This window comes from Peromyscus californicus, unplaced genomic scaffold (genome assembly GCF_007827085.1).
Source record: "Peromyscus californicus insignis strain IS unplaced genomic scaffold, ASM782708v3 Scaffold_7__1_contigs__length_154581171, whole genome shotgun sequence".
Lineage (NCBI taxonomy): Eukaryota > Metazoa > Chordata > Mammalia > Rodentia > Cricetidae > Peromyscus > Peromyscus californicus.
In genome coordinates this window covers 46,310,259-46,323,527 of record NW_026294595.1, presented here as the reverse complement: position 1 = coordinate 46,323,527, position 13,269 = coordinate 46,310,259, and the positions used below count along the sequence as shown (strand labels likewise).

General features: G+C 41.5%; 1 protein-coding gene across 1 annotated transcript; it reads left to right on the top strand.

The window, feature by feature from the left end:
* Nucleotides 1-2,418: 2,418 nt before the first annotated feature.
* On the top strand, nucleotides 2,419-7,752 carry LOC128101172 (bile salt export pump-like). The gene is made up of 3 exons (XM_052724036.1): nucleotides 2,419-2,835; nucleotides 5,094-5,240; nucleotides 6,068-7,752. Exons 1-3 carry the CDS (start codon nucleotides 2,563-2,565, stop codon nucleotides 6,266-6,268), a joined length of 621 nt encoding a protein of 206 aa, XP_052579996.1. The 5' UTR covers nucleotides 2,419-2,562; the 3' UTR covers nucleotides 6,269-7,752.
* The last annotated feature ends 5,517 nt before the right edge of the window (nucleotides 7,753-13,269 follow it).

The window sequence follows — 13,269 nt, the reverse complement described above, 5'->3', positions numbered from 1 at the left end:
CCCCAAGCGGTCTCTGAGGCTGCGCCTTGCCAGGTTAAACTGTTTGTCTTGGACACTCCCCCCCCATGGATGTTTTTGTTTCCATCATTTGCTGGTTGACCTGACTCTGCCCCACAGCTTCTAACATCAGACTCTTCCCAGTTCCAGATGGCCTGCTGACCAGTTAGGAAAGAAAACTGGACACACTGCAAAGCTAGAGATGAGTGTATTTGAAAGACATTTACTTACCTGTAAATGGAGCAGAAAGTGTAGACTAATCAGGAAACTAATGGCTGGGGATGGAAAAAGCACAGGGGTGGGGGGACAAGGGATACAATGATAAGTAAGCAAGACAAGGAAGCAAGCGTGAAAAACCTGAGACAATTCTGGTCCAAGAAGCTCAAGCCTAATAACAGATAAACTCACATTGACAAAGCCTTGGCAAGGATGGTTGACACACTGGTCAACTGCTTTATTGCTTATTCTTCTAAGTACTTCTTCCTCTCTCCCCCCGCCCTTTCTTCTCAGGTAATATACTCACCAGACGATAGAATCAGATAATAAAGATTTTTTAATAAAAAGTAGCACTCCCCTGTGTTTCTTTGCTCAACTTCCTTCACCACTTCATCCTTTGAGTTCTCCTAGTGATTATTACTTCTGTGTCTCTAGTTGCTCTGATTTCTGTCTTCATGATTTAACTAACTTAGACTCTCTGCTGATTTCTTTCTTTTTCCCCAACATACCCCAGTACTTTTATTTATTTTTATTTTTTTATTCTTTGGTTTTTTCGAGACAGGGTTTCTCTGTGTAGCTTTGCGCCTTTCCTGGAACTCACTTGGTAGTCCAGGCTGGCCTCGAACTCACAGAGATCCGCCTGCCTCTGCCTCCTGAGTGCTGGGATTAAAGGCGTGCACCACCACCGCCTGGCACCCCAGTACTTTTAAAAATGCTCCTTCTGATCTCCCTGAATAGTGTGATCTTCACTGCAATGGGGACAGGTAACGTTCTGAAGAGAAACACCGAGAGAAAAGTGAGGTTCTCTTGCATAGAGCAAAGAAAAGGAGCAAGCAGACATTAGCAGAAGCCAGGAGGGTATGAAGATAAGGAGTAGGAATTGATTACTTGTGGTTCATGACCCCAGCCGTTATTGATTTTAGATGTAAAGATTTTAATGTATTGGCAAGTATTTGGTGACTGATGAACCTAAGAAATGCATTGCCCTAGAGATCTCATCTCTACAAAGGAAAGAGCTCCCTTTTCCAAAATGTCAGCTTTGTCATGTCTAGGTTCAGGTAGATGTGAACTGCTGCAGCCTGACTCCACCATGCGTGACCTCTCCAACATTAGCATGGATACTAAGCATATTTCTCTTTTGAATTCTCTAGTCACTGGAAGGAAGCAATCATTTTATGATTTCTTGCATTTAAGAGGCACAGTACATTTTATAAGCTCATTGTAAAATATATCTATGAACACTATAAGTAGGAAAATACTGCTTTAATCAATTTAAAAGAATCCTCTTTGCTTTTAGACAAGCTACCAAACACAGGTACAGTATGTTCAATATTTAATTAGGCATCTGTGATATGTCCAACACTGTCTGTGGGAGATTCTTCAGGAACATGGAACATATCTTCTGTTTCCTAGGTGGTCATAATAGAGCACAAATACAGGAATTAGCAAAAAGCTCAATTTCTGACTCAGTATTAAATTGTTCTTGCAGAAATAGATCCTATGGGAAATACCTCAGGCTGAGCAAGGACTACCTCTTATTGAGGGCTGATGTACTCATCTTTTTCTTTTTAAATAGGGTTTAATTTTCCATTGCTTAGAAGTTACCTAAAATATATCCTGCTCACATTATTTGAAATAACCTTTGTTCCCCCTGAAATCATACAGTCAAATACTTTACAATTAATATGTTAGATTTACTGTACCTCTGGGGTAGAATATTTGGAATCTTAACTGAACCAACTTAAATAGCACATATTTTTGTGGCTGAACTTCCCTGACTTCTGGACTGTGAATTCCCAGGAAACAGACATTGCGTTCTCACATAGTACACAGAGACTGTTTATATGGTGCCTCCTGGAAGATGACTCCAAATGTGAGTGTGACTAGGTGAACAATTATATTTTCCCCTGGACTTATTATCTCAGCTGTCCAGAGAATATTGTCAATAGAGCCAAGGACACAGGCTTGATCTTCATGTCATCTAATAGCATCTATCTGTCTCTCTCTGGCCCCACCCCCTACCCTCTCCCTCTCTTTCAGGAGACTCCCAAAGCCTCAGAATACAGTAAGTGTACATATCTGAACAGACTAGGCTATGCCAAACTATAAGGAGAATTTTTTTCTTAACTAAATGCTATTCTGAGATCCTTTCTCATTTATGTAATACCTGTGGAGACAGAGTTTGGAAAGAACAACATCCCAAGAGCAGAGTAATCAGTGTCAACTTTGAAAGCATGCCTGTCAGAAACAAGTTCCCGAGGCCACAGGCCGTGAGATGTATTCCCCCAGATCTCCGGGGGTGTTCACTCTAAAGCAGGACAACTGCGCTGTCCAGCACCCGACTCCACCATGGGGACTTCCCTCACGGCTGGCATGCTGAAACTTCTTGTCCTTTGCTGTCCTCTCTTTTGGCAGATGATAGATGGTCATGACAGCAAAAAAGTCAACGTTCAGTTCCTCCGTTCAAACATTGGAATCGTTTCCCAGGAGCCAGTGTTGTTCGACTGTAGCATAATGGACAACATCAAGTATGGAGACAACACCAAAGAAATCTCCATGGAAAGAGTCATAGCTGCCGCAAAGCAGGCTCAGCTGCACGACTTCGTCATGTCCCTCCCAGAGGTAAGCCCCAAGTCTGCTGTTCCATACAGGAACACAGTGCTGCGGAGAGGTAGGATACCCAGAAAGTAGCAGGATTGGGGCTCAGGTAGAGGGTCAAAGGCAACACAATGTATTTCCCAGTGTCTTGTATTGTCTTGGTCTTTCAAGTAAAACAAATGCCCTCCATCACCACATGCTAGGAAGTGTTATAATGTCAAACAAAATGGATGTTGTAGAGTTTGCTGCATATAAAACAATGCCCATAGAACATGATGTAGCCTGGCAGAAAGAAATCCAGAGGTTCAGCATGGGTTTGAAAGCAAGCTTTCTCATTTACTACCTGAGTGTGAAAATTTGGGATGCCTACCTATCCAATCTGATATTGCCTATTCCATCTGCCAAATGCAAAGAAACCCCAAAATATTAAAATGAGGGCATAGAGGTCAAAGGTCAGGGACATAGCTTACTGGTAGAGCTCATGCATGAAACCCTGGGTTCCAAAATCAGCCACACAAAGAAAGCCGCAGCAGCAATTGATGGCCATCCTGTACTGGAAGCATGGGGATGGTGGGGTAAGTTGCATCTGTCTTCGTGCCTTTTACTTTCCCAGAGCCGAGTCTGAATTTGGCAGTCTCTACCACGTGGTTTTCCCTTCACCAGGCACCTCTCTTGGTGACTGTTTAATTACAAGAACCAAAGACAAGAAATGTAACATCTAAGTTCTAGGCTGCAGCCTTCCGCACTCCGGTTTTCACAGTACCACTTGGAAACTCCTTTTCTTTTTGGACTGTTTATCTGTAAACTGTCTCCTTGTGGTGTGCTTCTTTCTTTCTTTCTTTCTTTCTTTCTTTCTTTCTTTCTTTCTTTCTTTCTTTCTTTCTTTCTTTTTCTTTCTTTCTTTCTTTTTCTTTCTTTCTTTCTTTCTGCGCTTGTCCTTTCCTCGGTTTTCTCCAGTCCTAGGCTCCTGTCCTTCTTCTTGGCTGGGCAGCGTATTGACATTCCTGAATTTAAAAGCAAAGGAACATTTCAAATACCCATGTTTGCTAGTGTGCCTAAAAGCAAAGATTTTTTAAAAAATTTATTAAAGCAGTATTTTCCTCCTAAAAGTGCTTGGAGACATTTTAGAGCGTGATAACAAAATGTACTGTGCCTATGAAATGCAAGAAATCATAGTGATTTTTCTTGGGTCTCTCCTGGCTTAGTTGAACTTTTTCCGGAGGCAAGGAAGGGAAACAGGCAGGCAGGTTAGAGTAATGGACAAGACAGAGGACCAGAAACTAGGTGAGTCAAGACTTAACTTCACATTTGCTGTTCATTGCTTCTTTGTATTTGTGCAATTGTCTTGCTTCTCTACGCCTCAGTTTTATAATGTGTATATTCAAAATACTACCATTTCTGTGACTATGAAATGGTACTCAGAATAATTATCCAGCTGTGGTGGTGCACACCTTTAATCCCAGCACTTAGGAGGCAGAGGCAGAAGTATGTGAGTTTGAGGCCAGCCTGTTCTATGTAGAGAGTTCCAGGACAGCCAGGGCTACACAGTGAGACCTTGTCACCTTGTCAAAGAAGAAGGAGGAGGAGGAAGAGGAAGAAGAGCAGCAGCAGCAACAACCACTACACAATCCTTGATGCAAACTAAATACTGTATGAATGTTAACTATTTTTAACTTTGCCATGCTGGGCATCTAGCTAGACATTTTCTTCCCTAATTTCATAAAAAGTTCACAGCACACATGTATGCTAGGCACTAACCCTGCATTTTGCAGGTGAGTTTGTGACTCAAAGACATTTAAACAAGTTGTTGATGTTCACTAGGCTAGTAAGCAACAGAGTCTAACTTCCAACCAAGGCTTGTGTCCCAGAATGTTCTCCCGAGGGAAGGAGTCAACCAGAAAGCCTTTAAGGGCTATAGCTGGGATTAGCCTATCTTGCAAAAGATCTTTGGATGAAAGTCTAGAAATCAGAGAATCTCAAACCAAAGAAGATCTCCTATGTGGAGTCTTAGCTGGACATAGCAAGAGATCAAAAGTATAACCCTTAAAGAACGCACAGACAGGAATCACTCCTCTCATCTTCCAGCCCAAACTTCATATATTTAATATTTCTAGCTAGATTTGATATATTTTATTGCATTCATTCACTGTTTCTAAGTTCAAAAAAAAAATAAGAAAAAAATTTAAATTCATGGAAGAGTCATTGATGCGGGCTCCAAACAGCACAGGAGAAATGGCTGTGTCCTCTAGTTTTCAAACTTGCTATGTTTTTTTTTTCCCTAGAAATATGAAACTAATGTTGGGAGCCAGGGCTCTCAACTCTCTCGAGGGGAGAAACAGCGCATTGCTATTGCTCGGGCCATTGTCCGAGATCCGAAAATCTTGCTACTAGATGAAGCCACATCTGCCCTAGATACAGAAAGTGAAAAGGTACGTGTTAGTTTTCTAGCCTCTTAGGTCACTAGAGATGAGTCTTTGCTGGAAGATTGTACACATCAAATGACACTGTTTTCAGTTGTCTTATTCATTTGTAGTAGAAACTGACAGTGTTTTTCTTTGGAAGCAAAAGACAGTAATTTATAAATAACAGTCTAACAGGGCTACTGCCATTAAAAAGAACTGTACTTTAAAATAATTGTTCTATAAGGTACTTTAGGTTAAATGACATTTTTTCAAAGGCAAACAGTTTTCTTACATAAATTGAAACAATTTACATAATCTGTGAAACATAACATATTTTATAGTTTTTAAATTATGTGACAGAGTAAGTAGGCCATACACAACACCTAAAAGGAGGTGGTAGCCATGTGGAGTTTCCATAGAAGGACATGTTGTCGAGAGAAGAACAACGATGAATTCAGAGTTTATGATCTACGTCTTTAAAATTGAGATTCTACTTTGGAGCACACTAAAGTGTCCTCTGTGAAGGGAGTGTCAGAAACCATTAACTGGCCCATGCTTTGCTCTTTGGTTTTATCTTAGTAAATTGGACAATTCAGTATTGTAAAATTACACAATGACATAGTATTTAGCTCATTCTTGCTTCACTGAACTTTCTCAGTGCGTGGGCTGCAATTTAAATAAAGCATGGATGCATTGTCTGTACAGCCATTTGCTTACTGCCCTTTAGTACTCAGTCTTTGGGGTCAGCCCTAAGCACAGAGCTGTTGCTCAGGTGGTGTTTGAGATGGACCCTCACAGCAGTGGATGGGAACAACCCTGTGTCTTTGCATTGACTCTCCATCTTCTTTTTGTAGACTGTGCAGATTGCTCTGGACAAAGCCAGAGAGGGTCGGACCTGTATTGTCATTGCCCATCGCTTGTCTACCATCCAGAACTCAGACATCATCGCTGTCATGTCACAAGGGGTGGTGGTTGAAAAAGGGACCCATGAAGAACTGATGGCCCAGAAGGGAGCATACTACAAGCTGGTCAGCACCGGAGCCCCCCTCAGTTGACCCGACTTAAGACCCTCACACACAGATAATAATGTATCAAGTCCAGGAGGGCTGCAGGTTGTGGTACATATACAGAGAATCATTAATGTTTTACAGATATCATCATCCACTGGGATCTAAGCTAATTTCGAGTGACCTTCAGTAATAATTCAGTTTGAAATGTCTATGTAGAAAAGAGAGAACCTAGGGTCAGAGTAAGTGAAAATCCAAGGTCAGGCAGCTGCTTACCTACAGTGCTGCTCTGGGTGGGAGCTGATCCTTGCCATCATCCAGGACTTAGTGAGAGGACATGGAGTCCTCCTCTGGGACAAAGAACTAGCTTTTGACTTGTGAAAGCTCCTTGTGCACTGAGCCTGCTGAGTAATCCGCACTCAACAGTTGTTGGAAACAGATCAAGGTCAAGAACAAAGGGCATAAAGCTATTGGTATTTCTTGATTAAGTTTTATTTGTTTTCTATATGGAAGCAAATCCATTTACCTCCAATCCCGTGGGTAGAGAAAGGAGCACTTTCACGTTCTGGAATCTCTCAGGCTAGGGGAGGGCAAAAGTGAGCTAAGGAATAGTAGAGGTTACCAGTCAGGTGTACTGACTTAGACTGAAGGCTCAGGGTGTTGGTGTCATCATACACTACAGCTGGATCTGCTAGTGTGGAGCAGGACTGTCTTCCAGGACTTCTACCATTCATTCCCTGCCCTGTGTCGCCTGATGTCCCTTATTCCTATGAAATCCTAGTCATGGAGGGGAAATGCATCAGCTTTTGAAGTTGTTACATAATAATCTAGTTAAACATTGTAGAAAAACATCCATGTTTGTCATTTTCTTCAGAATACCACTAAATACCACTTCTTATGGTATCAAAGAAGGTGTGTAGCCTCAGGAATAAAGAAAATTTCAAAATCATGCCAGGAAAAAAATGTGTGAGCTAAATTTGTAAGAATGGATTTCAAAGACAAGAGAAAATTGACATGTAATCTGTTAGCTAGGCAAAGCCTGTAGGCACTTTCCTACCACAGGCCCCTGGGAAAGGCTAGGATTCAAAAGTCTCAGGGTCCTTCTGGAAGGAGGAGGCAGAGAGACAGATGAGCCCAAAGTTAGACTTCTTACACAGGCTGAAAACTTGCGTAAATTTTGTGAAGCAGGCTGGCAGTCCTTGTCCAGTTCCAGATGAACACTAGCTCCTGCTTCCCTTGCCCACAGGCAGGCTTGAGTGTAGGGACATAAAGTACAGCTGAAGGGGTGAGTCATCTGCAAGAGATGAGGGACTGGGTATAAGATTTCAGATGAACAGAAAATCGTGCAGCTGCCCTGTCTGGCAGGGCATCAGAGAATTACTTTCTGGCTGGAGCAATTGGTCAGTATAAAAATGAAAGGTCTATGGTCTGGTGCTAGGGAGACAGCAAGGAAAATTTCCTGTCCACCCACCACCCTACCCTGAAGTCCAACAACATGCTGCCACTAAGGCTGCTCTTCTCTGGCTGTTCAGTGTCTCTCTCAGGAGGAATTAAAGCAGCTAGAATCAGTAGGACACACTTTAACAAGTGAAGCAAAAGCCACCACAACAGAGCACAGGAGAAAGGAAGTGACAGGTAAGAGACAAAGCAGAGCTTAGGAAAACACTGAGGTGAGACAAGACAGTTCCGTCTATTCAAATAAAAAATACGGGTCTATGAAAATGACTACACACACACACACACACACACACACACACACACATGCATGACACTCGCATGCACACACACATGCATACATTATACATAGACACACATTAAATATGTAGAAAATAGCTCATGATAAAAGAAATGAAAAATTAAAAAACAGGACAGCTCAAGGCCTGGTTCCCATGGGCCATACTGTCATGGCAACACCTCCTCTCTTCCATCGTCCTCCCAAGTCCATCCTGCTTGTAATTTCATCGGCCCATGCCCCCAAAGGAACATCTGCAGACAGAGGAAGACTGAGCTGGGATGTTTTGAAATGGACGATTATTGTCGTTGCTGTTATTTGTCATTTGGTGTTTCCTGGCAAATAACTGCGAAGGTGGGTTAACCTGAAAGGTCAGAATTGCTGAAAATGCCACGCCAGGGGAAGCAGAGGGTGGACAAATGCCTCTAGTTATGGAAAAGAGCAGGGACAAGTACGTTTCAGGATAAATGACTGCTAACAAGGAACTAAGCCCTATAGTAAACACAGGCCCATCCTCAACTCTCGAATAAGGAAGACTACAACTCGCTTGTTTAGGTTTGCAGAGAGGAGGAGGGGGTGTTTTCTGGGAGGTTGCCTGTTCCTAGGAAGGCATCTGTGGGGCGTGCAAGAGGAATGAATGAAGTTGTCCCGTTAAATAAAGTAATTCTAAGTAATTGATGAGAGGGAGCGGACTGACCGGACAAGTCGCTCTGGTTGTGGTGTTTATCGCAGCAATAGAAGCCTGACGGTTACAACTGATCCCCTGATTCTTCCGTCCAAAGCTCTGTCAACTTAAATTGCTCTGCATCTGCTCCGAGTGCACATGGAATAAAGCATCTCAGCGACAGGAGACCATGAATTTAGAGCTGCATGCAAACATGCAACTTTGGCAATGGGAGTATTCATTTAGAAAAGGGGAGCCTGGAATATTTGACATTGTGTCCTAGTGGAGAAAAAGGCATGGGATCTCAATTAGGAGTATTTTGTTATATACTAGTCAAGAGCTAAATTTCCGATTTCTATGTTAAGAAATATTGGTGGATTTGTGAGGTGGATCAGTGGGTGAAGACACTTGCTGCCAAGCTGATGACCTGAATTTGATCTTCAGGCCCCACATAGTGGAAGAAGAGAACCATAATAGACTCCTACAAGTTGTCCTTTGACTCACATACACATACCATGGGGCATGCATGTGTGCACAAAGGCATTCATGTGTATGTATGCACACACACACAGAGGGAAAGAGACAGACAGACACATATGCACAGTAAATACATAAATATGGTTCTACCTTTTTAAAAAAAGAAGAAATGGTCAGAACACTTTCACAGGGCTGGCTTTGGCTCTAATTTCATTCATTTACCTAAGGGTTTGGTTGATTATATATTTCTTATGCATGCAAATCTCTCTGTAATCAAGCCACAGAAAGATGTCAGTAGAGAATTTTAAAAGAACTGCAAATTTCATTGCTGTTTCCTAGCATACTTAGAGAGCAATTTGCATACACACAGGCACCATTGTAAAATAGGCATTATGTTCATTTGTATTTTTCTGAATTTCAAGAGCAAGTGAATAGTCTCACCTGCATATGAGATGGCAAGTGAAAGGAACTTCAACAAACAACTAAACTCAATTGCAATTTCTTTCAAACTGTGTTCAATTAAATGCCCAATTAATTTAAATGGATAGACTGTAAATAAAATAATGCACATGATTATCATCTAATTAGCACTGGCCAGCATTAAAATGTGCTCATTAGTGAGTTGTATAGTATCCTAAGGCTCATAATTAGTAATCAGGGTGTACGTGATTGGCATGGGTAGCTGCCGGGATCTAGCTACTCAACCCAATAAATCAGAGTTAGGATGAAATGTGCCTTATAAAAGAAAAGAGGGATACATAGCCGGCTGGTGAATCGACAGTTTTCTCCTCTCTATAATTCAGGTGCAATTCCTACTCTCAGACACAAAGAGATAAATCTAAGAACAACAGAACCTCTGTAGAAAAAGAAAAATGTGCACTCAAGATGAAACAAGAAGTCCCAGTAATTACCATGAAAGAATACAAAAAGGGGAAAATGTACAAAAACACCCCTTCGTGTTCATTAGCTGCGAGTACGGAGTTCTATTATACGAAGTACAGAATCAAAGTAAAGATAAGCAAGGTCTTAAACTTTCATGAAAGCTGAAAATTCCAATAATCATTTCAACATGACTGTAAAGCATTTTGTAGTTTAGAGAGTATACCTTGCCTTTACAATTTCAATATGCTAGTGTGAAATCAGCAGGCTGCAGAGGACAGACACAATGGAAGTTATATTTGTTGTTTTTCATATGCATGAAGCCATCATGGCAGGTGCTGTTGACTGGCTACACTGTTTTCCTTTGTTTTCCCTATTACAAGGGCTGGAATTTCTTTACCTTTTCAGAATCTCATGCAGCTAGTGGTCAGGTGATCCTGTCAGGCTTATGAAACACAGGCACTAGGCTCTGGGTGGGCTTTTCCTTCCTAAATAAAGCCTGGACAGGGAAAACAGCTGTTTCCCTTCTTGTCTGGATGCAAGCAGCCACACTGTGGTCATTTGGACAAAGACTATGGCACATTATGGTAGCAGAGGAAAAAAGACAAAGCCTGGTTCCTGTATCCCTAGCTGGTTTACCAGCCTTGGCTGCTTACCTCAACCACCTTGACAAAAGACAAAAGGCACGTTTTGCTTGCATAAGGCCCTGGAATAGTTTGTTGTGGTTGTTGACTGTGAATAAACACAGGTTTAAAACAGGTTCTTATTTATGAGAATATTGAAGTATATGGAAAGCTAAGCTATACTATGCTTAAATGACCTTCAGATATGACCTTTATATTGAGAGGTATTCTAAAATGATTTTTGCTTATTTTTTGTGTTTTTGGAGGCAGGTTCTTGTGATTTAACTAAATCTAGCCTACAACGGTCTATATATCTCAGATTACTTAGAACTCATGTTTCTCCTGCCTTAATCTCCAAGTGCTGGAATGACTAGCATGTGCTATCATGTCTGGCTTTTAGAATGATCTCAAAGTTACTAATTTAAAGGAGGAACCAGCTCATCTGCTTGTAAGTTACTATTGTGGAAAGGATGGTGGATGTTCCTGTAGCTTATTTTAGTAGCTTTTCAAAAATATTTCACCTCCCCTGCTTTAAATAAAGGAAGTTGTTAATTAGGTACTTCATATGACATGTTGGAACTATGATGGTTATATTCTCTATCCCTAATTAAATGTATTGGGCTTATACTGGGAACATGTATGTTGTTCAAATCTTAAATGGTCTTATAATTAAAAACCCAGAGCCAGATATCAGGATGAAAGCTGAAAGATCAGAGAAGCAGAGCAAGCCACAGCCACCACCTATTACCTCACCAACTCCACGAATCCTCTGACTGAAATCCTCTGAGTCCTCACTCGAAAGGGTCTCAGCTGAACTGCCTTAGTTCCTGTTTCCTCACACCTTATATACCTTTCTCCACCCTGCTGTCACTTCCCGGGATCAAAGGCAAGTGTGCTTCCCAGTACTGGGATTAAAGGTGTCTGCCACCACTGCCTGGCTCTGTTTCCAGTGTGGCCTTGAACTCACAGAGATCCACACGGATCTCTGCCTCCTGAGTGATAGGATTAAAGGTGTGTGCCACCACTGTCTGGATCTATGTCTAATCTAGTGGCTGGCTCTGTCCTCTGATCCTCAGGCAAGCTTTATTAGGGTACACAATGTATCACCATACATCTGGATTCCCTCTAAAGGTTATAAACAATTGGAAAGAAAGCATATGAAGGAGAGGGCAGATTTGAAAGGATAGGCTAGAAAGATAGGAAGTCACGTCACCAATCAACTCATAGCCAGTTATGGTCTCAATTCAGTTCTCTCAAGTCTCCAAGCTAGGAGCATTCCAAGGATCTATTAGGGCTACAGCAGACGGCTGGGAGCTAATGGACTCCTCAGGGTAAAGGCTATGGTGCTCTATGATCGCTGTGTATGACCCCAGGGCATGACTTCATCCCTACACCTCTAGTAGCCAAAGGCACTTGATTAATACTAACAGAACGGTTGGAAAGTTCGAAAAGAAAAGCCCAATTTGACCTGAGGTGATCTTCGAACAGTTTTTGAAACCGTTTTCTAATATTTCTTTTTCATGGTCATTCTCAAATGCCTTGGTATCAAGACGTTAACTGATAGAGTTTTGTTACATTCAAGAAGCACTTTTCAACAGTTTGAAAAATTAAAATATTACTTTAGCTTTATATTTTTAAATTTTTTTGTCTTTTTTTAAAATTTCTTTATTAAGAAATTTTCTACTCACTCTACATGCCACCCACAGATCCCACCTCCTCCCTCCTCCCATCTCCCAGTCCTCCCTCCCAAGCCACCCCACATCCCCACATCCCCCAAATCAAGGTCTCCCATGGGGAGTCAGCAGAGGCCGGCATACTGAGCCTAGGCAGGTCCAAGCTCCCTCCCATTGCACCAAGGCTGCGCAAGGCGCCACACCACAGGCACCGGACACAGGTAAACTATGAAACACATGCACCAGGGATGAATCCCGATCCCCCTGCCTGGGTGTTCCCCAAACAGTTCGAGCCAAGCAACCGTCTTCCGTATCCAGAGGGCCCAGTCCAGTCCCCTGGGGGCTTCACAGCCACTAGTCTACAGTTCATGGGCCTAAATTTTTTTTAATTAAAATAATTACATCATTTCCCTCCTCTCTTTCCTCCATCCAAACCCTCCATATCTCTTTCAAAATTTTGGTGTTTTTTCTCAATAATTGTTGCTACATACACAAGTTTATATTTGTCTATATTCCTAAATACATAGATGTACCTTGCACAGTCTGTATATTGTTACTTACATGTCAGTTTTCAGGGCTGATCATTTGATATTGGATAACCATTAGTTGGTTGAAAGATGCATAATCAGTAAACTTATGAAAACCCTAGTTCAAACAGAGTCACTTTCTTCACACAGCAAAAATCTCCAACCCCACAAAAAAGATCCCTTTCACTAATCCTAGTATTTTTTATATCTGCTAAGTATCTCTTCTAGCAAGAATTTCCATCTTAAGGTGTTGAGGAAGAATGGAATTGGTAATTTAATTATAAGAACAATCAGTGGGCATGAAGTCTATGAATATTCTCATGTTAATAATTTTGCCTCATTATATCGGTTGAATTACTTCACATCTTCATGTATTTCCTTTCACAGCTATAAAACTTGAATTTTAATTGGTGTAGAATGTTTTAAAGACCAAAATGCATTTTATAGATCCAAAATTATTTAACAAAAGAACAA

What these genes read in the sequence shown, in the direction of transcription:
- LOC128101172 (XM_052724036.1), top strand. Translation starts at nt 2,563, where the DNA reads ATGGGGACTTCCCTCACGGCTGGCATGCTGAAACTTCTTGTCCTTTGC. An exon ending in TCGTCATGTCCCTCCCAGAG is followed by an intron (nt 2,836 to 5,093) that starts GTAAGCCCCAAG and finishes TTTTTTCCCTAG; the next exon opens with AAATATGAAACTAATGTTGG. An exon ending in TAGATACAGAAAGTGAAAAG is followed by an intron (nt 5,241 to 6,067) that starts GTACGTGTTAGT and finishes TTCTTTTTGTAG; the next exon opens with ACTGTGCAGATTGCTCTGGA.